The sequence below is a fragment of the Tachypleus tridentatus genome, chromosome 10 (genome assembly GCF_004210375.1).
Source record: "Tachypleus tridentatus isolate NWPU-2018 chromosome 10, ASM421037v1, whole genome shotgun sequence".
Lineage (NCBI taxonomy): Eukaryota > Metazoa > Arthropoda > Merostomata > Xiphosura > Limulidae > Tachypleus > Tachypleus tridentatus.
In genome coordinates, this window is record NC_134834.1 from 16513892 (window position 1) to 16541728 (window position 27837).

The window sequence follows — 27837 nt, forward strand, 5'->3', positions numbered from 1 at the left end:
ATAGAAAAGGAGTGGGTTTGAAATTAATTCAGTTTCTCATTAAAAATAACTTACTGACGAGATATTTTTGGTATGAATGTAAAAATTCTCGTCAGCAACTCCTGGCTTTCAACGCTCTACATACACATGAATACTTATATCAGCTAACAGCTTTAAACACCACCTGGTGTTTCTCCACATATGATCTAACGCCAGCTAGTTATCATTAATTTACCTCCTGTAACGAAAATATCTTAAACAACTATAGGTTGAATAGTTTTATTTTTTACCCGCTAGGGAAATGGAAGGTTTTTCGTTAGCGCCAAAAAGTGTGTGGTGTGACGTATTTAATATTACGTTTACATTCTCCCTTCAATTTCTGTTTTTGAGGAATTTTAATTTCTCCATTAAAAAGTTGAATATTCAATAACTTGTAAAACCTTAATGGTTTCATAAAACTGCCCCCCTCACAAGGCTTTGGTCAGAAATCGCAATGTTTTTGTCTTTTTTCTTCCAATTATTACTGAAAAGACGAATTTGTGGAGAAATTTTCTCTATAATTACGATATTATTGAAAGGGAAACTATAGTCTGGTTTCTTTTACAAATTGTTTCGTACTGGATAATTCTGAGGTGTCATTTAAACATAACTCTCGTTTGATCGGTATCAATGTAAAAATTATTATATTTCTAGATTTACTGTGCTTAATTCTAAACAACGTTACCTGAAACAGTTACGGATAATCGTGGATTTCTGTCATATCTGTGACAAATACCACTATGTTGTTCGTAACACCAGTAGCATCCGCCAGTTTATTTATATGCATTTATGAGATGTGCAGATACTCGTTATTGGATTTCACGTGAAAAGTGCTCATTTGTTTTTAAACAGACTTTGTAAACCAGTAAATTATCAGAACATATTTTGTTATATTTACGTATATACTATATATATTTATTTATTTGTTTCGCATACAGTACTTACGTTTAAATTGAACAAGTAAAGACGTTTTTAATCGGCTTTCTTGTGGTACACTTCATGATGGTTTATTTCGAATTTCGCGAACAGCTTACGCAAGAACTACCTATGCTAGCTTTCCTAATTTTGCAGTCTAAGACGAGAGCAGCTAGTCATCACCACCCACCGCCAACTCTTGGGCTACTCTTTTACCGACGAACAGTGGGATTGACCGCACATTATAACGACCTTACGGCTGAAAGGGCGAGCATGTTTGGTACGACGGGGATTCTAACGCCTTAACCACATGTCATAATGAGTGTGACCATTTAGTTATTTACATATATGTAGCAGAAGTGTATCTTGACGTGAACAGAAGAGACATTAACTGAAACCCATGTGAAACAAATTTTATTCATTAACTATAAATGTATTTCCACTATTAACAGTACACAGTGCCAAAATTACCATATCTGTTTGTTGTTCCACCACGTACTACAACTCAAACAGCACGTTTTTTAAATTACTGTCCACAATACATGTGAAGTCGTTGTGAGAGTAACCCTACTTTCACGGGCTGCACTTCATAATTGTCATTGTCAACACTATACCACCGTTCTTCACCCTGTAATTACAAACATTTTTAGATCAGTTGAGTGAAAAAGATATACTAAATGAACACTAAAAAATTCTACTATACAGCTTGACAAATAGTAATATGTTAATATTTATTCAACCCACAGCAGGGGGTCATCCTTATGTAACACTTACAATAGTTTCCTATTATTAGTGTAATTTTTCCTGCAAGAGAACTGGAGAGGTCTGATATCGCTATTCTATACTGTGAAACTTTTGGGAAATCAGACTGAAATGTCAGTCCTTTATCTATATGGAAACCAAAATGACCTTGTACAGGGTGGCCCGTAAGTCCCTACCCATCCACATTGTGTCTAAACAACGTTATAATACTAATGATGAGTTGTCACCACGGCATTTGGAAAGATAACCTTTGCTATGTTGAGGAAAATGTCTCACAGAACATGGCGTCGCATAATATTATGCAGCGAGAATGAGGGACAGCACACAGATACACTGGATACATAAGATATATGGATGGGTAGGGACTTACGGACCACCCTGTATTTCTATCTTATGTTTTTCTTCCAAAGAAATAAATACATGTAGTATTTATTATTATTATACATTAGTAAACACAGGATTGTGTTTTCTTTTCTTTTCAAGGCAAATAAAAGTGTTTATATATATATAATTTGGAAAATATATTACTATAGAGTCAAAACAGAGGAAAATCTTCCTAGTGTTAGAGAACTGAATTTTCTTTGTTCATTTCCTGCAATTATATTTGTAAGAGAAAGTGAACAAAGAAATTAGTTTCCCATAAAGGAAATAAAGTTTTCTGGAACATTTCAACCACTGATATATATAAATGACAAATGTGGAATAATTGTGTGTTTTCTTATAGCAAGCCACATGGGGCTATCTGCTGAGCCCACCAAAGGGAATCGAACCCCTGATTTTGCATTGTAAATCCGAAGACATACCACTGTACTAGCAGAGGGCAGAATAATCGTATTCTCACCAGTATACAAAATCAAGTTAAAAGCAATTTATTTTATATTCACATGATTTGTAGGATTTTGTTATCCAATCCAGAACATAAAATACACAATTATGATTGTAATGGAGCAAAATTCTATTCTTTCAAAATATCTTGTTTGATAATGTGAGACTACAATGTTTTAACAAAACTGTAGTTATTAATTTAATAATTTATTTAAAACCAAATAAAGTGATAAAGTTAAACATCGTTCTTCAGCTGTTATGTATGTAAGACTAAATAAAGTGATAGTTAAAGTCGATATTTGTCAGCCATGATGCATATTTAAATATTTTGGTTTCAAACATTTGTGTCTAAAGATACCTTTACACTGTATTTGTTTTTACTGAAGTAACATTTCTAACAAACCTTTCTTTTATTATAACAATTAGTAATACAATATTATAATTTCATGTTAAAGCCTAAACCTAACTGTTGTGATACAGTCCGTACTAGCTTAGTACTATACACAATGACTTTAGGATTTGCTTTCTAAATAATAACACTATGTAACAAAATGTTTACTGTTTCTTGTTCCTGGACAGAAAGTGTTATTTCACAATTGTTTATGTTTAAAGTAAATGGAAAAGACCTATTCAAACTTTGCTTTTGTGACCAGGGAGCGTATAACAAAAACATGATGGGAGACTATATTTGGGGACTGATACGTGAAAGTGATTTACATTACAGTCGCTAATCTCGAAAAACTACTCACTTCTAAACATTTTTGTATAACTTTAGTATAAATACATGTAAATCTTGATCCATATGTTGTTTTATTCAGATCTTATGTAAATGAAAATGTACAAATTTGTCTGTTTTACATAGAAAATAGGTTAATTTCTAAATTTCATTATCCAAGTCACAAAACCAAAGTTTGAAGGGAATAATGACCATTTTCTGTACTTTTACAACATAAGTGATTAAGAAATAACACATACTATCCAGGAACAAACTTTGTGTTACATAGTGTTATACATGCAGATTAAAATAATACCTACAACAATAAGGCTCACCTCTGGCAGTGATGGTGTTAACTGTAACACTTTTGCACGGATTTTTCTACAGCCTGTATTCAGTGTTGAGTTTTCTTCATTCTGTCGATTTACACTACCAAAATCATGTAAAAAAACAACAGTTATGATAACTTTATTTAAACACAAACATTACTAACAAATTATATGCAAGTACAGTTATGAATGAACTTTTTTCTCTTCCAGGTGCACTGACTCAACCTGGATATAATATTTTATAAATATTAGATATCTGTGGAAGAAATTGTGTTTCAGGTTTCATTTAGTCTTTGTATTAAATTGTATGCTGAAAAAAAACACTTCAAAATGAACTTTTTTTTATTATCCAATCACCATATTTTGCATTGTTGGCAGAAGACAGATTCTGAATAACTCTTGTATGGTCCCATTGGCTTAGGCTTATGAGGTAAAAAGCAAAATTAATACTGAAGAATAATTTCCGATGAAGAGTATTCAGCAATGTAACAGCCACGGTTTCTCGTTATCAAGAATAAACCATGGCTGTTACACTTTTCAAAAGCTTGAACATTGTTTTATAAATTAAGATTTAAAACAAAGTAGATAACCTTTATGTAATATTCAATATAATTTCTGCACTATTTTCTGGTTTGATAGCTTTTTGAAGGAAATGTATGTACAACAGAGCATTGGGAGCACTTAAAACCACAAATCCACCACAATAAAACTAGGCACGTCTCTTATAAAATTAACAAACACACATTTGCATGCTTTAAATTCAATAGTCATTAAACCACTCGTGACAATTCTAACCAGTCACACATAGTCACCAGTTCATCTTCTAAAGAGTTTGAAGCTGTATAGTCTAAAACTGACTTTTCTCTCTCTTATGTATATACAAAACTCTTCTGTTGTTGTGAACTGACGTCATGTCATTCAAAACTTCAGATTTTTTCTCATTGCATTGAAATCTGTCATATTTTTTATAAAGTTCTAGGCTGTAGTCACATAGTACATATATAGGCAATTAAGTAAAAGTGAAAACATCAGTAAGAGATGTAGGTCCACACTCTATGCTTGTAAGTTTAGTCATAAAGAGCATATACCGGGAGGTGGCTTTTTTTAAAAACAAAGTTAAATTATCATCAATTTATTATAACAACAGATCAGAGGAGAATAATTCGTCTTTTCAACTGTGATCTAACATACTGAACTAGACCTTTCTGAATTAATTTAAGCTCCAATACTGCAGTGGTGATGTAATCAACGTACGACTTATTTTAATATATTGGACTGTGTTGTTTATTGTTGAAACTTACTGCCAACAATGACCAATGGAGGTAAGAATATATCGAGAACCTAAACCATCATTCTTACAAACTCTGATTCTCAGTGACTGCATAGTTTTTACAAATCTGATGCGAGACTACTTTTGCCAATAAATAAAATCCATAGAGTTTATAATCTTCAAACAGAATCAGTTCCAGATTATGTCATGTTAGAACAACACTATCAGCTATCTTTTATAATAACAACAATACAATTCTTACCCTTGATGAATAAAGTTAGTCCTTGGACAGTCAGAAGGCAGAATATTTACTGTCATTGCTTCTTCTGCCAACTTAAAAAACAACATTATATGACAGTTTTTTATGTGAATTATAAAACACAGCATTGATCTAAAAAATAATTAAGAAACAATTATACAAGTATTAAAATATTAATATTTATTTTAGAAACAGAGTAACCTTAACTTCATAGCAGTAAGTACTGCAAAATATTAAATAAATGAAAACATTTGGTCAAGTATAGACTGGGCAATCATCTGTCCAAATTCTTTGAACTGTTTAGGGCCCAGTGGTTCTTAACCTTTTTCCTCGTCTTACCCCCCGAGAATCTCCAGGGTATTACCATGACCCATATAATAATTTTTGTAATGATAAACTTTGTGTAAAGGTAGAATAAAACTATATAAAGATCCTAATTTATTGAAAATGTTACAAATAAACGACCTTGAGAAATGCTACAAGTGCTAAACAAATGTAAAATCTATGGAATTACTGAACAACATACAAAACCTACATATTCACTCCGTGTGAAGGTTGATATATAATGAGAAAATATACTAAATACGATGGAAACTTTGATATTTAAATTTTAAGTTCGATGTATTAATATTATATAGTTAACAAAATGTAGACAATTCTAAACGTTGTAATATATGAAAACTTTTACTCAAAATTAGACAGGTGGTTACGCAACAAGCATCTCGACGCGGTTCAACTGCCGCACTTCAGCGTGTTTCTCATTGGTGGGCAGGTTACAGGCACTTGCCACAAAAACTACAAACTGCTCCGTGATTTACCCAATAATACCCAAGCCTTCCGTGACCCCCGAGAAACTTCAAACAACCCCCCAGGTTAAGAACCACTAGTTTAGGCAGAGTATTTGTGATGAAACTTTGTAGAATGGGAGACAGAAGTGTAGAAGATAGAAGACTTTTGAAAAATCGTCCTCTACACTTTTGTCTCCACAACAGGCATGTTTGAGTAACATAAAAAATTACCTCTTCTGATTCCACATTTCTTGTTTTGATGTCTAAATTTAAACATGTCCACTCCTCTTCCTTCCACAGTCCACAATCATCATTGGTTATATTACTGTAGTCCTTCATGGGGGGTACTTGGAAGGATCACAAACAGTTTAAGAACATTTATAATTTGTTATAGACATGCAGAAGTACTTGTTTTTAATTTTACTTCTATACTGACACAACCAGAAACATTAAAAAAACATTCAGTAATGCTAATAATAACTTTACAACGACCATGGTTTTTTGTTGTGTTTTTAATCCTCAATAAAACTACTCTGTTGATTTCCATTTCTCCTGATTGATGAATGAAGTGGTTGTTAAATAAATAACACTGTATTATTAACCCTTCCCTAATGCTAATTTGTAAATGTAAACAAATGTTAATAACCATGCCTCACTCACACTAACACTTGTTCTTGCAATTCAAGTAACATCTCAACCACTACTCGACCTCTCACATCCATGTTGGGTGATAATCATTATTAGCACTGGGCACAAACCCTCATTGTAAATGGATGTAACAGTTACAATGATACGTTCTTCTATTTGTAAGTTTTTAGAAATATAGTTTCATTTCAGATATTTGATTTAAGAAACAAAATTCACAATTTCTTAACAAGTCTGGTTTTCTTGTTTATATGACACGCATAACTAAAAGCACGTTCAACTGTTTTGATATTACAATAATATATCTTAAACTAATATTTTATGGTCATAATTCCCTCAAAGAAAATACACAAATTTCTGTATTGTAAATACCCTTTTCTACCCTTGTGTACGACAACAATGGTTCAGAGCAATCAACCACTGAACATGCAGCACACAGTGGTTAAAATTATACTGAAAGTTTCATAAATATGGTTAAATTTGCAGACGAAAAAGTTGTTTAATTTTAGGCAACAATAAACATCAATTATACTTGTTAAAAAAGAAAGTCTACTAGTGAAAAACGTACCTTCTTTTGTTGGACCTCTGGGTAGAAAAACTTCCCACCATCGACGACGCTGAGGGGCTACTGAAACTGGTGCTGAAACATAACATCTGGAACACCCTGAACACGGGGAAACATATGAAAGGTGGATGTTACTTACTGGTGGCCACTTCTAGGGGAGACAGAAGAAAACATTTCGAATATTATTTCAAGTATTTAAACAGAGTTTGTGCGACCTACCTGAATGTTTTATTCAAAAGCATAACAAATGTTGCATTCTTTTGTACGTCAAAAAAAACCCAACAATAACGAATATACAACACAATTTAAATCCAACACAAGCTCGATATACATACACACTTGATTTGCATTATCATTACAATATTATTTTAAGATTTTAAACTATTTGCAAAAGACTACTAGGCCTAATAGTTTTACAATCAAATACCAAAGTAACTTGCAATATTATAAAAACTGTTCAGAGAAATAAAGTGACAGATAATTTGACCTAGAGAAAACTTAAAACTAGTCAGTGATGTTTTGAAATAAATTCTCAATTATGCAAATTAACACTGACTTATAGAACACATTACTATAATTCTAACACTCACACTCGTTACTGCTGATGTGAAACGCTCATCCATTTGTGGTAAAAAATCACTTACTTCATCCAGGGTTGAAATTCTCAAAAACTAAAATTAAAAATCATGAAATCACAACAGGCAAGTAGCACAAGAAGTTTGCCTCTGACTATATATAAACCAGGCCCAGCACGGCCCGGTGGGTTAAGACGTTCGACTCGTAATCCTAGGGTCGCGAATTCAAATCCCCGTCACACCAAACATGCTTACCCTTTCATCTGTGGGGGAGTTATAATGTGGCAATCAATCCCACTATTCGTTGGTATAAGACTAGCCCAAGAGTTGGCGGTGGGTGGTGATGACTAGCTGCCTTCCCTCTAGTTGTACACTACTAAATTAGGGAAGGCTAGCACAGGTAGCCCTCATGTAGCTTTACACGAAATTTAAAAACACAAACAATATATAAACCAGGTACCAACCATAACAATGAATAATGAAAATATATTAATGAAGCCTTAATTTACACCAACATAATAGGTACTTTATTATTATTATTAACTGCCTAATGAATAATTATAAACAAACATATATTCATATACCCTCAATGATGAGAAAAACTTAAAATAAAATCGTATCTCGGAACTAGATATAAAGAACACAAAAAACACCTTCACACATTTCTGAACACTGCAAATCAAATAAACACAACATAACCATATTAAGTACAGAAATAAATATAAACAAATGCAAAATCAAAAAAGCCCTACTTTATACCTATACTAATTAATAACCTAACATACACCTGCAACGCCCCCTACAATCCCGTTCCCGTTTATACTCTTCTCCCTACAACCTGTCCTTCAGCGGTCACATTTGAACACTCTCTTTCTTAACCTGAAGATGACCTAGGAAGGTCGAAATGTTGTTCTCTGCTTATCAGTAAAAGTGTTAATACCCATACCAGCCGTTCTGAGATACAAATATTCATATAGTATTTATACCTGAAATTATTCATACTTTAATACCATGTAACTTTACATAATAGTTTTAAATACCAACTCTTATTGATGAAAACACGTACGCCATTCTCCTCTTCAAAGGCCCAAAATACCAGTACCTGTATAAAATACAATAACTACTGAAATACATACAGTTATGCTTTAAACAATACAACCTAAACACTCTTTAGACAATACAACCTAAATTTCTTTAGACAATACAACCTAAACGTCTTTAGACAATACAACCTAAATTTCTGTAAACAATACAACCTAAACTTTAAACAATACAACCTAAACTTCTTTAAACAATACAACCTAAACTTTAAATAATATAACCTAAAAAGATAAACACCTGAGATGAGGGAAGCTTTGAATCTTTTTTTTTACTTTTCTCGAAATAATTTTCAATGGAAGAAGTAAAATAACCAGTGACAAATTAAAGCTTTTAGCCTTACTTATTACATTAAAAAGTTGTTCTTGAAAAACTGAAGATAAAACTATATCAATATATATACATACACACATTTTCCTTTTGGATGAAATGAATGTTCTTTCACTGAGCCATTTATAGTCAACAAGATTATTTAACAAATATTTAGTTTTATAATTTAGGAGTGACAGTGGTTCAGGAGTCTTGAAGGTGATTTCTTCAGAAACTAATAAAACATTTTTTCAATCCCAGGAGATTGCAATCAAGAGAGAAATATCTAACAGACACAGCTACAGTTTCTGTATCAGTTACAAGTATATCATTTATTATCTTTGATTAGTTTTATTATTCCAAGACTGCTAGTTTCAGTGAAGTCAGTGTCATATTTACGGCCATAAATTGTACTTTTTTTCTAATGTCAAAATACAACTTTACACGTGTATTTAGTTAAAATGTCTATGTACAGTAAAACACGCTGATACAGCTTGCACTGTTTACGATAGTGCCTTTGTCATTGTACAGTAAAACACGTTGATACAGCTTGCACTGTTTACTATAGTGCCTTTGTCATTGTACAGTAAAACACGTTGATACAGCTTGCACTGTTTACTATAGTGCCTTTATCATTGTACAGTAAAACATGCTGATACAGCTTGCACTGTTTACAATAGTGCCTTTGTCATTGTTCGGTAAAACACGCTGATACAGTTTCCACTGTTTACAATAGTGCCTTTGTCATTGTACAGTAAAACATGCTGATACAGCTTGCACTGTTTACAATAGTGCCTTTGTCATTGTTCGGTAAAACACGCTGATACAGTTTCCACTGTTTACAATAGTGCCTTTGTCATTGTACAGTAAAACACGCTGATACAGTTTCCACTGTTTACTATAGTGCCTTTGTCATTGTACATTAAAACACGTTGATACAGCTTGCACTGTTTACTATAGTGCCTTTATCATTGTACAGTAAAACATGCTGATACAGCTTGCACTGTTTACAATAGTGCCTTTGTCATTGTTCGGTAAAACACGCTGATACAGTTCCCACTGTTTACAATAGTGCCTTTGTCATTGTACAGTAAAACATGCTGATACAGCTTGCACTGTTTACAATAGTGCCTTTGTCATTGTTCGGTAAAACACGCTGATACAGTTTGCACTGTTTACAATAGTGCCTTTGTCATTGTACAGTAAAACATGCTGATACAGCTTGCACTGTTTACAATAGTGCCTTTGTCATTGTACAGTAAAACACGCTGATACAGTTTGCACTGTTTACGATAGTGCCTTTGTCATTGTACAGTAAAACACACTGATAGAGCTTGCACTGTTTACAATAGTGCCTTTACTTGCTGATAGTTTCTTCTGTGTCTCGGAAAGCTCCAAACTCCAATTTGGAAACAGCATATACTGGTCTTCCTCTTTCTCCCTTTATACAAAATAATAAAAAAAAATAAACTTAAACGTTTATTCAAACAGTCACTTCAAAAACATTTAAAAGTCTAACATACCTCTCCCTAACTTAAAACTGCTGACCACAGATGATAGTTAGCTGGCAATGCTTTCTGCCTACTGTAGGAGTCATCTTTAATAAGTGAACAGCAGAAGTGACTGATGTAACGAAAAGTGCAGAGCATTTTAAGCAGTTATTCTACCAAGTAAACTAATTGTATTAAAATCTAATAAATAGAAAAATAACTACAAAAACGTAGGCAAATTTAGAATTTCACAGACAAAACTGCAAACCGTTCCTCTAGTTTCACAGCAGAGTTTGGTTTGAATTTCGCACAAAGCTACACGAAGGCTATCTGCAATTGCCATCCCTAATTTAGCAGTCTAAAACTAGAAGAAAGGCAGCTAGTTGTCACCACCAACTGCCAACTCTTGGGCTACTCTTTTACCATCGAATAGTGGGATTGACCACCATGTTATAATGCCCCCATGGCTGAAAGGGCGAGAGTGTTTGGTGTGACGGGGATTTGAACCCATGATCCTCAGATTACGAGTTGAGTGCCTTAACCACCTGGCGATGCCGGGCCTTTACAACAGGGAATTGTCACTCGTTAATTAGATCACAGCTTAACTGGTCTTATGATTTCGAAATGCTGTAAACATGGTAATAATAAATTTGGTTGTTAATCAGTATTAACAACGTGTGAATAAGGCTACAATTTCATGTCTTATGTACACTGATCTAGAAATTTAAATGCACTTGTGTCAACAATGCACTACATACCAACTCCAGACAACAATACTGGTATAGCTTTTGTATTTTTCAACACATGACAAAGAATCATTGATACAAAAAAAAAATCATATTGGTATTACATACAAAAAACATTATTTAATGCTAATTGTAAAAAACAATAAGTTGAACATGTTACATTAAAATTATTTAGGAACCTCATCACGTTATTATAGTCTGTATTGACACATCCAATAATGCTCTATCTGATTACCATACATCTTGATAGTAGCCCTGCAGTACAGTTTCCATCACAAAAAATGGCCACAGTGAGGCTGTCACATCCAAATAACATCACTCCTCCCTGCAGGCTATTTATGATCCATATAGTTTATGAGGATATTTTCTTAATGTTCAATTAAACAGTTTGATGACACAGATATTAGACATCTGACAACTTGATTGTTATTTCTTCATATGCCAATTTCACTCTCCAGATAACCGAGGTACATGTCTTACTTCAGGGAACCCATACTCTGTTGGCCCTGTATCCATTCAAAATTGGCAGTTCTATTCAGTAAAACTGTTTCAAAACATTGTTCACTGTCCACTCTACTGACCCCAAACTTACCACAGCTCCACTGTCGAGCAGCGATCATGAATATCTTCTCACTGATTGGTGGAAAATATCAAACTTGTTACATTTACCACGCTTTGTTTAGTGTCAACACCTCCTGCTATTTTTTCCCATTGGCAAGGCACCGTTCACACTATTTTCTGTAACTGGTCTTCTTCCTGTGGATATGTTGTGGAAGCAACTTGTGTAAATATGAATCGTATTGCTTTTCCAAACAGTGATTCTCAGTGATTATAATGCATGTTGTTGTCTGGGGCACACAAACAGCTTTTTCCACTGATCTATGTGGTGTGGTTTGCTTTGAGCTTTGCACAAAGTTACATGAGAGCTATCTGCACAAACTGTCTAGTCATCACCACAAACTCTTTTACCAACAAATTGTGGGATTGACCATCACTTTATAATGCCTGTATAGCTGAAAAGCAAGCATGTTTGATAGGCCAACGATTTGAACCAGCAGCTAATCACCTGTCATGCTAGGCTTTATGTGAATATTAATTTCCACATTTTACTTATCACTGCCAGGGTACAACGTATTCCAGGTCGTTTTCTGTATTTCTTTGTTTTCCAATGTCCTTTGAATAATGGATATTCCAATCTTGAAAATCCTAAATCTGTGATTTGAGCACACCTCTATGATCTGGGATTTGCATCAGGAAGTGTTGCTATCCATCCTTACCGAGAGTGAACAATTTTTGGCGATGACGCACAAACTATGAAACATTAACGAATTTCATATTTCGATTTTGACACCTGTATTTCTATTACTGACAGTAGATCTCAATTTACAACTGCAGACCACTTCAACTGCAATTTCATTTTGGCTATAGTTGCCACAACTTTAGTGATTTCTACATTCAAAATTTATTTAACATAATGTACACAACCCATCCTGAAGTAAAAACTTTTTTACACCTTGTAATGCTCAAAACCTGAGTGAATAAAACTACCTCAGCTGGTTTATATGTTCCAGAATTCTCAAAAATAAACATATTACCAGCAGTTAACTTGAACATGATTCATTCTTCCAACATCCACTAAAAACAGTTCTTCACAGTACAAAAGCCTTAAAAGTAGATATTTTGAAACTATTAATTAGTGACAAAATACCCCAGTTTCATTTTGAAATATGTGTTTACGTGTAAATATACACGTAAATTGTTTTTAGTAACGCTTAAAATGTTGATGAAAGAAAATGTTGATAAAAGACTTTTACTGTCGATAAATGTCCAAAGTGCTTTTTTTTTTACATGAACAAAACCATAATAGTTTTAATCTTCCTCTGTTGATAACAGAACAGATGTTGCTTTGCCCCAATTCTCTTCACATGTAAAGTGATGCGTTCGCTGAAAAGTGCCTATTTTCATTCATATTACATTTTAAGATTTAAAAGAAAAATCAAACACATGTCTCCAATATCACAAGGTGTCACTGATGGGTTATATCTACAACTGATATTTACAAATTAGATTAGAAAAACTGGTGCCTCCAAATCTTCATATCTAGTCGTCCGGTGTATAATAACAAACTCTGAAATTTTTTCGAGCCTTGGCACAAGCAACACAAATTAAATTTATGAATATTCTAGGAAAAGAAAAGAAGATATTTTTCCTTCTACTGATATGATGTTATTTACGGTACACTCATATTCAAAGTGTGCGACCTTGATTGTGGCTAAGATGTCAAATTAAGAAGCATTAAAGACATCCAGACATACTGTACTAGCCTCACTAAAAAATTCAGTTAACTGATAAATAAAGACATTTTTCAAACACTTCATGTTTTCAAAGCTTTGAAAATGACATAGTAATAATAAAATCGTGTACAGACTTTGGTTTCATAAAATATTTATAATTTTAGTTTAGAAATGGAACTTTATGATAAACATGGCATTAGAAATGAGCTGTTAGTTTCAACAAATCATAATTTTCGATTAAAGTAATAAGTTAAATCATTTTTATTACCTCTATTTTCATCACATCTACAGGCTTGGTTACTTGTTTAATAACACTCATTGCAGCCTCGGCCAACCTCCTACGAAAATAATTAATTCATTCAAATAACTTTTTGTAAATACGACTTTATGTCACTAACTGAACAACTTATAAAACACACAGTTTATGACAGATTTGTTTTATATTGGCTCCAATAACTCACATGACAATCAGAAAAGAGTTACTGGAAACAAACCATTTTCTGATGATTTGTAAACAGAAACTTGCTTTCAGTGATGTCGAGAAAACCCACTTGTAGAGAAATATATATGTAAAAAAATGACGACGACCGAAGGTCGAAACGTTGTTCGCTCTTCTACGTAAAATATTTTCTCAACCCAAACGAGCCGTTTTTGCATATATAAAAACTTGTTTTCACAAAAAAGTTTCACATCTTTTAAAAGAATTAAACATAGTCCTAGTAAAATAAAATAAACATTTTTTTTAAATACAAAATGAACTATTATGTTGTGTACATACAAGAAATCTGAGAAAGGCCAATACAAAAGTGAGTAGTAACTCTTCCAAAGTTAACTCTTCTGAACAAAAAAAATGTGAAACAATAACTCTGTAACGATTTCTTTATAAACAAAATTACAGATAATTTAACAGCACTACCCATAAAAAGATGTTGAACTTAAGATGCACTTTTCATATAAAACATTCTTTTAAAATGAAGTTTAAAAATCAAACAGGTTGTTATAAAAAGTCCTTTCACTTGTTTTCAGTTGACAAAAAATTAACCTGGGACAAGTAGAATTGAAACACTGGTTAGTCTCACGAATAATTAACTGTTAAAACAACAATGTTAAGGGAAGGACTTAAGTTTTAACATGATGTAAACAACTTGAAATTCGTTCCTAACAGAAATTTTGACATTTATAGTTTTTTCCCGAGGGAAATTTGGTGAAACCACGCTCGATGACTGAAAGTGGTGACTTTAAAAATACTCCTCAGGTAAACAGAGCAAGTAACTAGGTAAATAAATTTTGTTATTGTTTTTCATTAAATTTATTTTGTTACTGTTTGTAATGTATTTTCTTTTGAAAGCTGCATACCCATTTCTCTAACAAAACTTAACCCTCACATGCACGGCGGCCAACAGCATGTTACAAAATGTTTGATTATTTACGAATCATGTAAAATTCATGTTGCTTTTTTCTCTTCAAGTTACATAATTGCTTCAGAGGGCAAGAAAACTTCCCTAAAAATAATTGTTATCGAATTTAAAACAAGTTAAAAACTGACTGCATATAAAACAACACATATTTCTGATAAATAATAAAGACATGTTCTGGAAAAGTATTTTTCATTTACAGATAAACGTACAGTTCATTCTGTCTGTACAAATCCTTCATTCAATCTGTTTGTAAACACAGTTTAGAGTATGACAGTATTGGGATAAACTAATTTACAAGGAGGAGATATACTTCATAAAATTCACCCAGAAAACAAGTGGGTAATTTATTTGCAATTTGATTAAAATAATAAACTAAGGTGGAAAGATTTGATTTGGTTTGTTACGCACAAAGCTACACAAGGGGTTATCAGCACTCACCTTCCATAATTTATCAATGAAAGACGAGAGGGAAGACAGCTAGTCATCACCACCGACTGCCAACTCTCGGGATACTCTTTTACCAACAATAGTTGGACTGACCGTCACTTTATAACACCCCCACAGCTGAAAGAGCGAGCATGTTTGGTGTAATGGAGATTCGAACCCGACCCTCAGAATACTAGTCGAAAGCCCAAACCACCTGGCCATTCTAAACCTCAATAAACTACTAACGTAATCAAGGAGAAAATAACATGTAAATGTTGCTTTGAAACATCACTAGACGTGTGCATCTAGAGACTTAAAAGAGAAACTAAACATGAGAGTTTTGTTTGTTTGTGCCGGACAACAAAAAGTAAGTGGTTGTAAAATAAACAAAAGAGACAGTTGAAAGGTTGAGCTCGTTTAGTGGGACGGGGATTTCAACCCTCAGACTGCGAGTCGAGAGCTGTTACCAACTGGCTGTACAGGACGAGATGAAAAAACAAAACCATAAAAGCTTACTCTGCTTCAAGAGTTGTAGAAGTCGGGAAAAGCTTTTTTGCTAGGGAATTGGATTTTCCAACAGGTATGATTCCTAGAGGAAGATGTGCACTCACAAAAGCCTGAAATAAAAATATATTACTGTTTAGTTCCACCAACAAACCTAAAAATAACAACCACTATTAGCATCATCGTTTGGGTGATTGGGTACATAGTCGGGTGCACTTTGGATGATTAATTTTCTTTTTATAAGTTTCAGCTTTATTCAGAATTGCACATGAAACTACATTATGAGCTATATACATGTAACTAACCCTAATTCTTAACTGATGAACTACAAGGAAGACAGTAAGTCACAGCACCCACTTTCAGATCTTCAGATACTCTGACCTGATCAAGTTGGATTAAACCATTAATTATTTTGATTTCTAGAGTGTGGAGTGAGTTTCTATGGAAATAGGTAAGAAATATTAAACCTTAGGCACACTCACCACCAGGCCACACTAAACCCCCACATTTTGTGAATCTTCATAAATAATGAATTAATCATACAAAGTGAAATCACTGTTTTCAGGTCCCTGTTATATTACTGTACTTTTAAAGGCATTATTCCAGTAAAGCACTGTCTGATTGGATGACAGCCAATCAATCACAGTGTAGCTACCAATGTGTACTTTTAAAGGCATTATTCAAGTAAAGCACTGTCTGATTGGATGACAGCCAATCAATCACAGTGTAGCTACCAATGTGTACTTTTAAAGGCATTATTCAAGTAAAGCACTGTCTGATTGGATGACAGCTAATCAATCACAGTGTAGCTAGCTACCATAGTGTGACTGGACTTTGGTACAGTTCATTTTCACATAAATTAGCATGAGCTATTCCATAATATTCATAATCTCCAATAATTTAAAAATTTAAATAATATATATATCAAAACTCATCCACCAATCATCTTTAATTCTGTTGTAATATACAAACAATTATTTTTCTTTCAAAATAATTTCGTTTTTAAAACCCATTTCTTTTCTTTAACATAGTTAAAAGTTAACAATATGTCTACACAACTGCTGTACATGAAGCTAATTTTAATTCAAGCTCTTGTACCTTTCTCTGTATGCAAAAGAAAATTACAAAAGTTAGAAACTTGTTAGAAAACTGAAGTGAGAATTTGAAAACTGTAAACATTTTATGTCCAATTTAAATTTAAAATGAAATATTTCTGCTACGTTTACACCTAGGAATTATTTTAAGACAATATTTTTTGGTTTGCTTAGCTCAAAAACTGTACATAAACATTCAGATTATATTGTTCTTCCCAAAACAATCTTTTTTTTGTAATGCACGAAGTTTCTCTTGTACAGTTTTTTTGCACCAAATAAAGTCCTATTGTCTACGTTTTTTCTCAATTAAATGGTCTAGTATGTTGTTAAGTACAGAACTACACAATGGGCTATCTCATTGTGCTTGTCACAAATTTGAGACCTGGTTTTTAGAGATGTGAACCTTTAGACTTAGTGCTGGATCAAAAGGAGTCCCTGTTTGTTTTGAATTTCATGCACTACACAAGGGCTATCTGTGCTAGCTGTCTTTAATTTAAAATTGACAGTTTAAAGGGACAGCAGCTAGTCAACACAACTTACTGTCCAACTCTTGGGCTACTCTTTTACCAACAAATAGTGGGATTCACTGTCACTTAAAATGCTCCCATAGCTGAAAGGATGAACGTGTTTGGCAACGGGGAATCAAACCCATCACCCGCAGATTGCAAGTTAAGTGCCCTAACTAGTAGGTGAAGGCTCTATGACGTCAGAAAATAATAGCTAAAAAGTTGACCAGCACATTTCATACTATAGACAGACAATCCAGTGTTTAGGTATCACTTCATTACTATAACTTATTGAAGAGATGAAACATTGACTCCATGTATCAGTACTGCTTGAAAACATAATGCAAATAAAGAGAACTTACATAACAGTGAATCAAGAAAACCAACGCTGTACACTGATTTAACACTTTCACTCACGTTAACAATTTTCCATTATAAACTGTTTAAAAATTTAAAAATTATTTTGAAATTATTTATTTACAGTGAGAGAAAGCAAGTTGTTTCTAAATTCAAAACTATTGCTATATCGATAAATAAAGAAACCCCTATTATTTATGTCAATAACCTACACCAGTTTGGTTAACATGAAACTATAACCACTGCAGTGAGAACAGTGAACCAATGAATAGATCAGACCTCTACATCAGCAATTTACCTTATTTTTCACCGAAACCCATTTTTTAATAAGAAAAAGAAATTTGTAAATAAATAAATGAGTTTGATTAATTGTGAAGAATAATCACTTTATTAAAATTATTTGTTTTGAATTTCACACAAAGCTACTCGAGGGCTTTCTGTGCTAGCCGTCCCTAATTTAGTAGTGTAAGACTAGAGGGAAGGCAGCTAGTCACCATCACCCACCGCCAACTATTGGGCTACTATTTTACCAACGAATAGTGGGATTGACCGTCACATATAATGCCCCCACTGCAGAAAGGGCGAGCATGTTTGGTACGACGGGGATGCGAACCCGCGACCCTCAGATTACGAGTCGCACGCCTTAACATGCTTGGCCATGCCGGGCCTCTTTATTAAAATATCTACAATCTATTATATTATTGTTGGTAAGTAAAGGGTTATAAATACAAATAAATATACAAAATGTGAAATAAACACTTACTGCATCAGGTCTTCTAAAGAGGCCAGTAACAGCCTGAAAAGAAAAATTAATAATAAAAAAACTCAGAAGTGATGATGGCACTTGTGTATCAATATCAAAACCTTAAAATTACTTCAACTGAACACATATTCTGCGATTAAAAACAAATGCTAATATCATTTTAAAATTTTGTACAATGTTACAAAAAGTTTCTTTTAAAACATACCAGAATGTCAGACTTTTATTGTTTATAATTTATAACAACAGAAACGTTTTATTTTTTAATATTTTTGCAGTTTTTCTTTTATTTTACTACATATAGTTACTATACACACATTGCCGGAATAAAATATATCTAATTTCAGCTCATTGGCACAATGAGAGGTACAAATTCTACTTATCTTTTATAATAGACAACATAATCTCCTTATTCTATCTAACAATATACAATCACTCTGATATAACTTTAAAAATTACAACTTTTATCAAGTTTCCAACTTAAAAAAAAATGTTGTCACTTTGAATGCAAGACAGGATTCAATATACTGACTTATAGGCCTCACCAATTCAACCTCAATAAGGGTATGATTTTCTTATAGTAGTGTAATTCTCAGGTAATAATCAGCACTAGTTCACATACACAAGAATTTTAAGACTTTCTGTTGACACTTGCTGATATAAAATCACAGAAATCCAGAACTGTGTTTAAACCTACAGATCTGCAGTTTCGATGAAAAACTGTAATTTTGTTCTAATCAAATAATTATGATGGCATATGAACAAGTATGCAATGAAAACAATAAACCCTAAAAAACCCAACAAGGGTCTGAATGATTGGTTTGTTTTGAATTTCACGTAAAGCTACACAAGGGCTATCTGTACTAGCCAAACCTAATTTAGCAGTGTAAGACTAGAGGGAAGGCAGCTAGTCATCACCACCCATTACCAACTCTTGGTCTTCTCTTTTACCAATGAATAGTGGGATTGACCATCATATTATAATGCCCCCATGGTTGAAAGGGTGAGCATGTTTGGTGTGATGGGGATTTCAACCTGCGGCCCTTGGATTGCGAGTCGAGTGTCTTGTCCACTTGGCCGTGCTGGGCCTGGTCTGAGTGACACGCATCAGCCTTTTTAAACATTATTTGTGCTTGTTGACCTATGACTTTGTTGATTACCTGGTCCTTAACCATACACATACAACTACACATTTGTTTTCATAATGGAATAAACTCTTGCATGAAGTCATGGGGATTTTCTATGTATTTTACACAGACAATTCCTGTGATTTCATACAATGTTTCTGGAAGATGGCACTGCTCAAGAGAGTACCTACATTTAAATTTTCCATACGACTAATTTGGTCAGGTAAACATTAGGTGTAGTTTTGCCCAATTTTATTAGAGAAAAACTATGTGCTGCTTAATTAGCATGCCAAACTACTCTTGTCAGCAAATCAGGCAATAGTTGGAGGTGGACTTGCCCATTGGCAAAATGATCTGCCAGGTACCCATTACTGTTTTATTGTGTCAGAAAGTGAAAAGTTCATCATTTTATTTAAACAGTGTTGGGGCCTTGGAGAACAGAATTTCACATACATTTTAACAGAGAATTTTGATAAATTTTAGCAGAATTTCACTAGATATTCATACAGTGTTTCTATAATTTTCACTTTCTGTGAGAACATAAGACTTCAGTTTTGATTTCTGGTAACTGGTTTCTATATTTTTGTGTAATTTTACCAAATGAGAACTCTTCAAGTTCTCTTATGACTTTACAGTTAACCTTTCACTTGTTTGTGTGGGTGCAGTCTGGTTTTCACCTATAATTTAACTAAAAACTTAAGTTTGCCAGTGAGTGAATAGTGTATAAATGAGAGAAAGTGACCACTATACTATATAGCATCATCTTTCCCAGAATGTATTTCCTACCCACACTAGTTGTTGTCAGTCATTCCATTAGTGAAAATAAGGAGATCACAATCTCCACAGATCCTCAAGTCTATACACAGTTTACTGTTATTACACACGTATAATGCATGCGTGATATATTTGTTGGCTTGATACACTAGGAAAAATCAACCTAACAATCAATTCCAACAGCCTTTGTGTAGCAAGTGGCATATTGTAGAGTTGATTAGTAATTTTATATGTGTGTGATAACCACTGCCAGTGAATTAATTCTATCACTAAATGAACAGATGAAGACTGAACTTATGATTGCCTGTGATTTGTTCACATCGGTTTATAAACAACGTTTTCTTCATCAAGTCCAGGAGAGTGACACCAGTTGAATATTACTGTGAACTTACTGTAGCAGAGGACAGTAAAATCATCTTATGACCCACAGAATCAAGCACCCAAAAACAAAAAACATTTTGCCTAATTATATTTTCAACGATCAATATTAGCTCATAAACCCAGCAGTTCTTATAGTGGACAAAATGAACCCGTCACACACAAGACTTGAAGCCTAAAAGTTGACAGAAGTTCAGATTTCAGTTTATCTATTTTTGTTGTGTTTTTTTTTCCTTTTACTTCCAGTCATCTGATGGTAACAAATATGATTAGTATTAAGGGAATACTTTGGATAAAAATTTCACTTAAAAAATAGCAGAATGACAAGGGCATTGGCATGTTAACCACATCCTATAACCAATTTCTCTGTAGTAAAACTATATGTGTATCCAAACACATACACTTGTGAAACATCTTGAAAACCTTTAATTTAATATTAAACCAAAGGTGAAAAAGAAACAAAAATATCTTAATATGATGCAATAAGTAGACTTCACAGGCAGTAGATTGTTCAAAAACTAATAATTAGACGATCAAATAGTTATTTACGCGTCTTTCTTACTTCGTGTAAAGAACCATCTCCACCAGCTATTATAACAGCATCTGTATTACTCATAATTTCCATCAAATCTCGTGCTTGGCCAGCTTGCTCAGTCTAGAAATACAACAGGATACAGAAAATTCAACAAACTTGTATACAGTTCAAAAACTATGATGAAACTCACTGAACTTTCTTTTGTTTTTAAATATTCATCAAAAAATTGTATTTTTAATATTATCTGTGGTGAACTTGAGTTTTTTTTCTTAGCAACACCTAAACAATATTTTTGACTAACAGAAACCTGCAAAACATTAGCGGTCGTATTGGAATTTCTACTGTAACAGTACTTCTTAAATTAAGGATTTCTAGAATAATATAAAAGAATTCTAATTGCAAACACCAAAATCTACAAGTCCACTCATTGTAGGCCTAACATTAGCTAATTAAATATTAGCTAAATATTTAAATATGACATATTGAATACAGATACATTGACAATGCAACTTTTGTACTTTTTAGTTTATTTAGGGCTAACACTTACTGTAATTGATTTTATTGGTATTTATAAATTTCTTCTACTTCTAATGTTAGATCTTTTTAGGAACTTTGATAAGTTTTAGTATATGTTGTTGTACAAAATGTCTAATAAAGTATGTTAACGTCTAACTTGTATTTACATCCACTGAAATGAAATGCGTGTACTCACAATTGTAAGCTGCATACACATTTCAGGACAGACAAACAGATGAATCTCTCTACAGTAGCTTGTACACTTTGTATACATTTACTATTTCTTATAAAACATATTACAGTAAAATATAATTACCCAGTAAGTGGAACTAAACTTCTAAAGATATTTCAAAAACTGGCATGACTGTGTGTGTAACCTCTCATAAGACTATTCTCCATACATAGGGCACATATGTATAACTTCATCCTTTTTAAAAGCTCAATATTTAAATTGCACATTTTTTATACATTTTTAAACTGAAATTTATGATAATTTATTGGCTGTTTCATAATTAACCATTACAACATTCTGTAAAACTGATTAAACAATACAAAATTAATAGACTTTAAACAAATAAATTATTAAATCAATAAGGTAACAAAAATAATGTAATGCAGGAACAATTGTTACAATTAGGTTTTTGAAATCCTGTACTTTTTACTCAACTTTCAGTTTCTTAGAGTAGTAATTTTATCACTAGTATGCATGTATTAAACTATGTTACTTTCAGGGGCGTAGATCCTGGGGGGATGGAGGTATACACCCCCTTCATTTTAGGTGCATACAATCATCCCCCCTACAGTTTGGTCTGTTGAATTGTTTTATTGCATCACAGACCCACAAATTGTGTGTTTGTTCTTGTGATTCTCATGTTCTTACCAATCGAATTACATAATTAGGCTTAGATGTAGGCTTTTTTAGTAGCCGAAATGTACATCTTTAATATAGGTGTGCTTCTAAGCTTTTCGACCTAAGCGATAGTTTGTTAGTATCAGTCAGTAGGCCTAAGTATACATGCAAGTATCGTGGCAACAAAATTACTCTGTGACTGCATGTTTACAGCTTTCAGGTTCACGTAATCAGAGATTACCAATTTGCAAATTAAACAGTCCACATAAGTGGTTGCAAAAATCATCCCCCCATCGGTTGTAAAAAATCTACGCCCCTGATTTTTTGTAGACTACTACATGGAAACACAGGTTTATAATATTAAGATATATATTTTGTATACATGTACATATATGTGAAACACCTTTGTATAAAAACCAAAATTAATTTCCATGGTAACACTTACCTGAATAATGCTCACTTTCATGCCCGCAAGGTGAAGTATTGGGAGCTGCATATTTCTCATATAATGTCTTTCCTTTCCTAATGATAGATAATTAGTGGTTTCAAATTTAACACAAGTACACTCCACATTTCAAGTCCCAATCATGTTAAATTATCATTATAATAACTTTCATATGATGTCTTTTGCTCCATTGCATTTACGTTACTCATATCCAAGAAGAAGGACACTCCTATTTTGCCAGTTTACTTGTATACATTGTGTTAAACATCTTACACATAAGAAGAAATCATACTAAAACTAAATAGGAACTACAATATGTACGTTGATTCACAACTTCTGTAACCCCAGACAAGGCCAAATCAAAGCAACAAGACTGTGATTAGTGTACAAAGATGAAGTGTAAGTTATACGTAAACACAGAAAGAAGAACGGATGTTTCGAATACATTTAATGCATTTTAACATGTATTTCAAGTTATGGTATCTCATTTTTTTCAAAGATGTCTTACTGCTAATGAACTAATTATTAAATGACAGAAAGAATTTTACCCATCTTTAGACGTAGGGTTCAAGATAACAGTGATGTGACGAGGTTTGGATCCTATAGGTAATGGTTCTTCGCCATATTTCTGTTTAAAAAAAAAAATCCATAAAAACAGAGACTGAAATTGAACACATGGAAACAACAAACCATTAAAGCTTATCAAAATATCGGTTGTAGATTTATTTAGGATTTGTGAATCTCCAGTAAAACGTCTTCTCCAAAGCACGTAACACAATGTGAAGTGTGCCAACATGAAAATTACCAACGAATAATCTTAAAAAAATTGAGAAAGAAGTCATCTTGCTACAACCAATAAGAAGTACATTGATATGAATTTCTTATTTTATAAGACTTGAATGTCCATACAAAGGTATCTACTTATAACACCATGGCTTTTATAAGCTTACAAATGATAAAGGCCGGTTTTAAGTTTGCTTTTTTTCTTTTTAAGTAACTTAGGTTTTCAGTGTGAAATAGCTAAAAAAGACAACTAGTTCCTATATTGTCCCAAAATGTCGAGTTACATGCACAGGTCCTTTCTAAAATTCCCTGAGATTTCCATATATTATTCTCAACATGTTTTGATATGAAAAACTCAATACAAATTCCACTTAATGGAACCACAACATTTTTTATAGTGTTCTATTCAAGTGTTGCTATGTTCAACTATTTTTACGTTAATGTAGTCATTACTGAATCAAATCAATCTTTGGTTTTGAAAGTTTTTTTTTTATATTATTAATAAACTGTGATTCACTAAGCATAAAATATCCATATCTACTTATAAAACTTTTATATGTTTAGTAAAATAAGAAAAAACAAAACAAAAGGCAGTAAAACTGTGAATAATAAATATTGAAGCATCAATATTCATTAATAAACACAGCTTTCTGCTGGGAACAAAGAGTACGAAATGGAACGGGTTTCATAAAAAAACAACCAATATTCATAATACAGATACAAGTCTCTACCTGTTAATCATTCAATATTACTTCTCTAAGGTGCAAAAACAGACAAGATATGCTAAAAATATACATACCCTTGCTTCTTCACAGTAGGCTCGCATCAGCTGAGCTGTTCTAAAAACAAAACAAAAAAATGTTTTTATTTTTCAGTAACATAGTATCACAAAGATTCAATGACTAATTAATAACATAATCTGGAACAAGATGGGATCTACTGATCCATGACAGGCTTTCTGTCCTCTAAACCTACTAATAAATAAACTAAAAAAATCTAAAAGCCAGCCCTTATCATTCCTATATATGTGTAAAAATGGCTGGTTTGGGTTGAGAAAATTGTTATGTAGAGGAGCGAACAATGTTTTGGCCTTCTTCAGGTTGACAAAGAAAAAAAGGTTGAAACGTTGTTTGCCCCTCTACATAGAATTTTCTCAACCCAAACCAGCCGTTTTTATGTATATATTTTTCTCTGCAAGTAAGTTTTCTCATCATCACTGACTATCATTCCTATAGTTATCAATCTTTCTGTTAAACTCACCTAAACCTACTGCCTCCACAACATCTGAAGGCAACCCATTCCAAAAAACAACCACCCTGTTTGAAAAGTAAAATTTGGCTGAAGATGACTCCTACTCTGCTAATGTATATATTTGTGTCTCCTAGTCCTACTATTGTCAATATTAAATATGTTATAGCAAACTTTTCTTGTAATAGTTAAACATTCAGAGCTTTAACAGACTGAATCTTGTGAACAGTGCTTGATGTGTCAGTTGTTAAATATGAGATATTAATATTTCATAAACAAGTTTGAAAGATTGTTTTTTTGTTGGTATTACAAGTAACAGTCCTAATGTTAGAAATAAATTTGTAAGTTATATTTGAGGACTTTTAACATCATTTTGATTTTTCATAAATACTATGAACTGCAAAAGTTAAGTTTTCAAGGACACAAGTTCAGCCAATATTTCTAGACCTCAAAATTGTAGATTTTACGAGTAGTGCACACTTTTTAATAATAACAATACTAACTCAGCAATCAAAGTAACTCAGTTAGTTTAAAAATTATTTGTTATATAATTTTAGGTAAAATAAATAAATAGACACAGTACCATATCAGAGAACACCAACATTGTGATCCATCACATAATCATATTAATATTACTGTATGCATCTACATTTCAATCAACAATCTAGAAGCAGATTGTGCAATTAAAATTTGAAATATCTTCAAGGTTAATTTCAACATGCTCTTGTTTATGTAATATAATTTCTAAATGCATAAAAAAGCAAACTGCCTTCACAAAACAGTAGTGTTTCATAATCACAAATCGGTACTTTCTTCACGCCACGTGTAACAACTGTAATTAATTGTAAAATAATCCACCAGACCCCAGTTAATAGTATTAAGTAACCTGAAAGATATACTGAAATTAAAATTTTATTTCAAAACTATGTAAACAATATTATTAGTAGTAATATTACTATTAACATCAATAGCATACTTTAGTTGCTATATAAACCTGATATGACTATTATTTTGTGTGTTCTTTTATGCACCACTGGACACATATTTTATGTAAATGAAAGTATTTATAGTGCAACTTAGTTTCCAATCAACTTAAGTTTAACTCAGTTTCAGGCGATTATATCCTGAACTATATTCGGCATATCTACAAATTTAACTTAGTTCTATCCCTATATAATAATAATAATACAATTACTGCTGAAAGAAAAGGGCTTTCTGTTTACCTACATAATCATAATATCAGTGTTAATTTTATTAAATATTAGTCCGCATCATAACGAAATCACCTGTATTTGTCACGAAGATAACTTGTACCATACGATAACAATACAGCAGCAAAAGTACTCTTTTTCCAATGATTTCTCAACGTTTTCAATATTTTCAAAAGTTTGGCCATTGCTTATAACATATATTAAAAAATTACTTTTTTAAATATAGAAGTTGATATAATATGTATTAATATTTACAACTTAGTGCCTTAATAGCACATTCAAGATCCGAGATACTCTAACTACTAGTGCCGTCTTGTGGAGAGTAAAGTTTAGAACCCTAATAAAGAAAAAAACGTGCATGACTCGTTAATGTGACACAAAATATATGAATTTGTTAAATTAATAAATAGTAAACTAGAGTAAAATATTACAATATCTTCCTCTTAATAACTTCTGTAGTATGAATATATCCAATAAAAAGGCGTTTAGCAATAGTGTACGTTAAATAAAATCATAAAGAATGTATAACAAACAAACGAATCACGTTTTCCTTGAATCAGAAAAAAAGTTAATTTTGTTTTCGCTACAACATACAAAATTAATGTTGCATCTACCACAAAATGAAAATGTAAACATTTTCACAGTGAACGTTATTATTAACTTCGGGTTATTATAAATTTTTATCACACATTCTAGAAAAACAATCCTGTTATGGGACCAGTTAAGCACCACCCAGAGTAGCTAAAACGTACAGAAACAAATTAACTACAGATTTTTATTTTCTGATATTTTCTCATCCATAGTTTTTCTCATAGTGAGTACCGCGTGCGTTTAATAATGTATTTGGAGAAACAAGAAAATGTATGATGAATTTGAACATTCCAACTTCATTGGAAACATTTCGTTACAGAAATACACTTTATTTACAAGTGTCAATGTACTTATTTCTTTAAAGATGTTTAATTAGCGCCAGATTTAAGGTTGTGTGGGCCCAGAAAACAAAATTTTTTGTGGACTCTATAGCTCATGTAATTTTACATAGAGTAAAATTGTCAATGGATCTCCATTAAGATCATGGGCCCTGGGGTTGAGCATCTTCTAGTCCCAACCTAAGGATGCCACTGTGTTTAATATTTATTAGCTGTTTTACTTCTAACTTGGAGTGACTTAAACATTGTCATGGTTCCATTGATATTTATCATAAATTAGATAAATTTATTAAAAATTGTTTGCAATAAGATTGTTGATATCGGTTTTTAAAACATCAAAAAGGTAGCATTTTCAGTGCAACTCGTGCTTTCG

General features: G+C 32.6%; 1 protein-coding gene across 1 annotated transcript; it reads right to left on the bottom strand.

Moving 5' to 3' along the window:
• Positions 1-1330: 1330 nt before the first annotated feature.
• Positions 1331-26852, bottom strand: Mulk (acylglycerol kinase-like protein Mulk). The gene is made up of 15 exons (XM_076460144.1): positions 26611-26852; positions 24876-24915; positions 23842-23921; positions 23294-23370; positions 21510-21602; positions 18672-18704; positions 15964-16064; positions 13872-13941; positions 10435-10514; positions 8711-8768; positions 7095-7242; positions 6113-6228; positions 5097-5167; positions 3571-3664; positions 1331-1561 (listed from the first exon to the last, which is right to left on the bottom strand). Exons 3-15 carry the CDS (start codon positions 23843-23845, stop codon positions 1460-1462), a joined length of 1047 nt encoding a protein of 348 aa, XP_076316259.1. The 5' UTR covers positions 23846-23921; positions 24876-24915; positions 26611-26852; the 3' UTR covers positions 1331-1459.
• Positions 26853-27837: the final 985 nt, after the last annotated feature.

Coding starts and splice junctions, on each gene's coding strand:
- Mulk (XM_076460144.1), bottom strand. Junction 16,065..18,671: donor TCTTTAGAAGACCTGATGCA/GTAAGTGTTTAT, acceptor TTTTTATTTCAG/GCTTTTGTGAGTGCACATCT. Junction 7,243..8,710: donor ACGTGTTTTCATCAATAAGA/GTTGGTATTTAA, acceptor TGTCTCCCCTAG/AAGTGGCCACCAGTAAGTAA.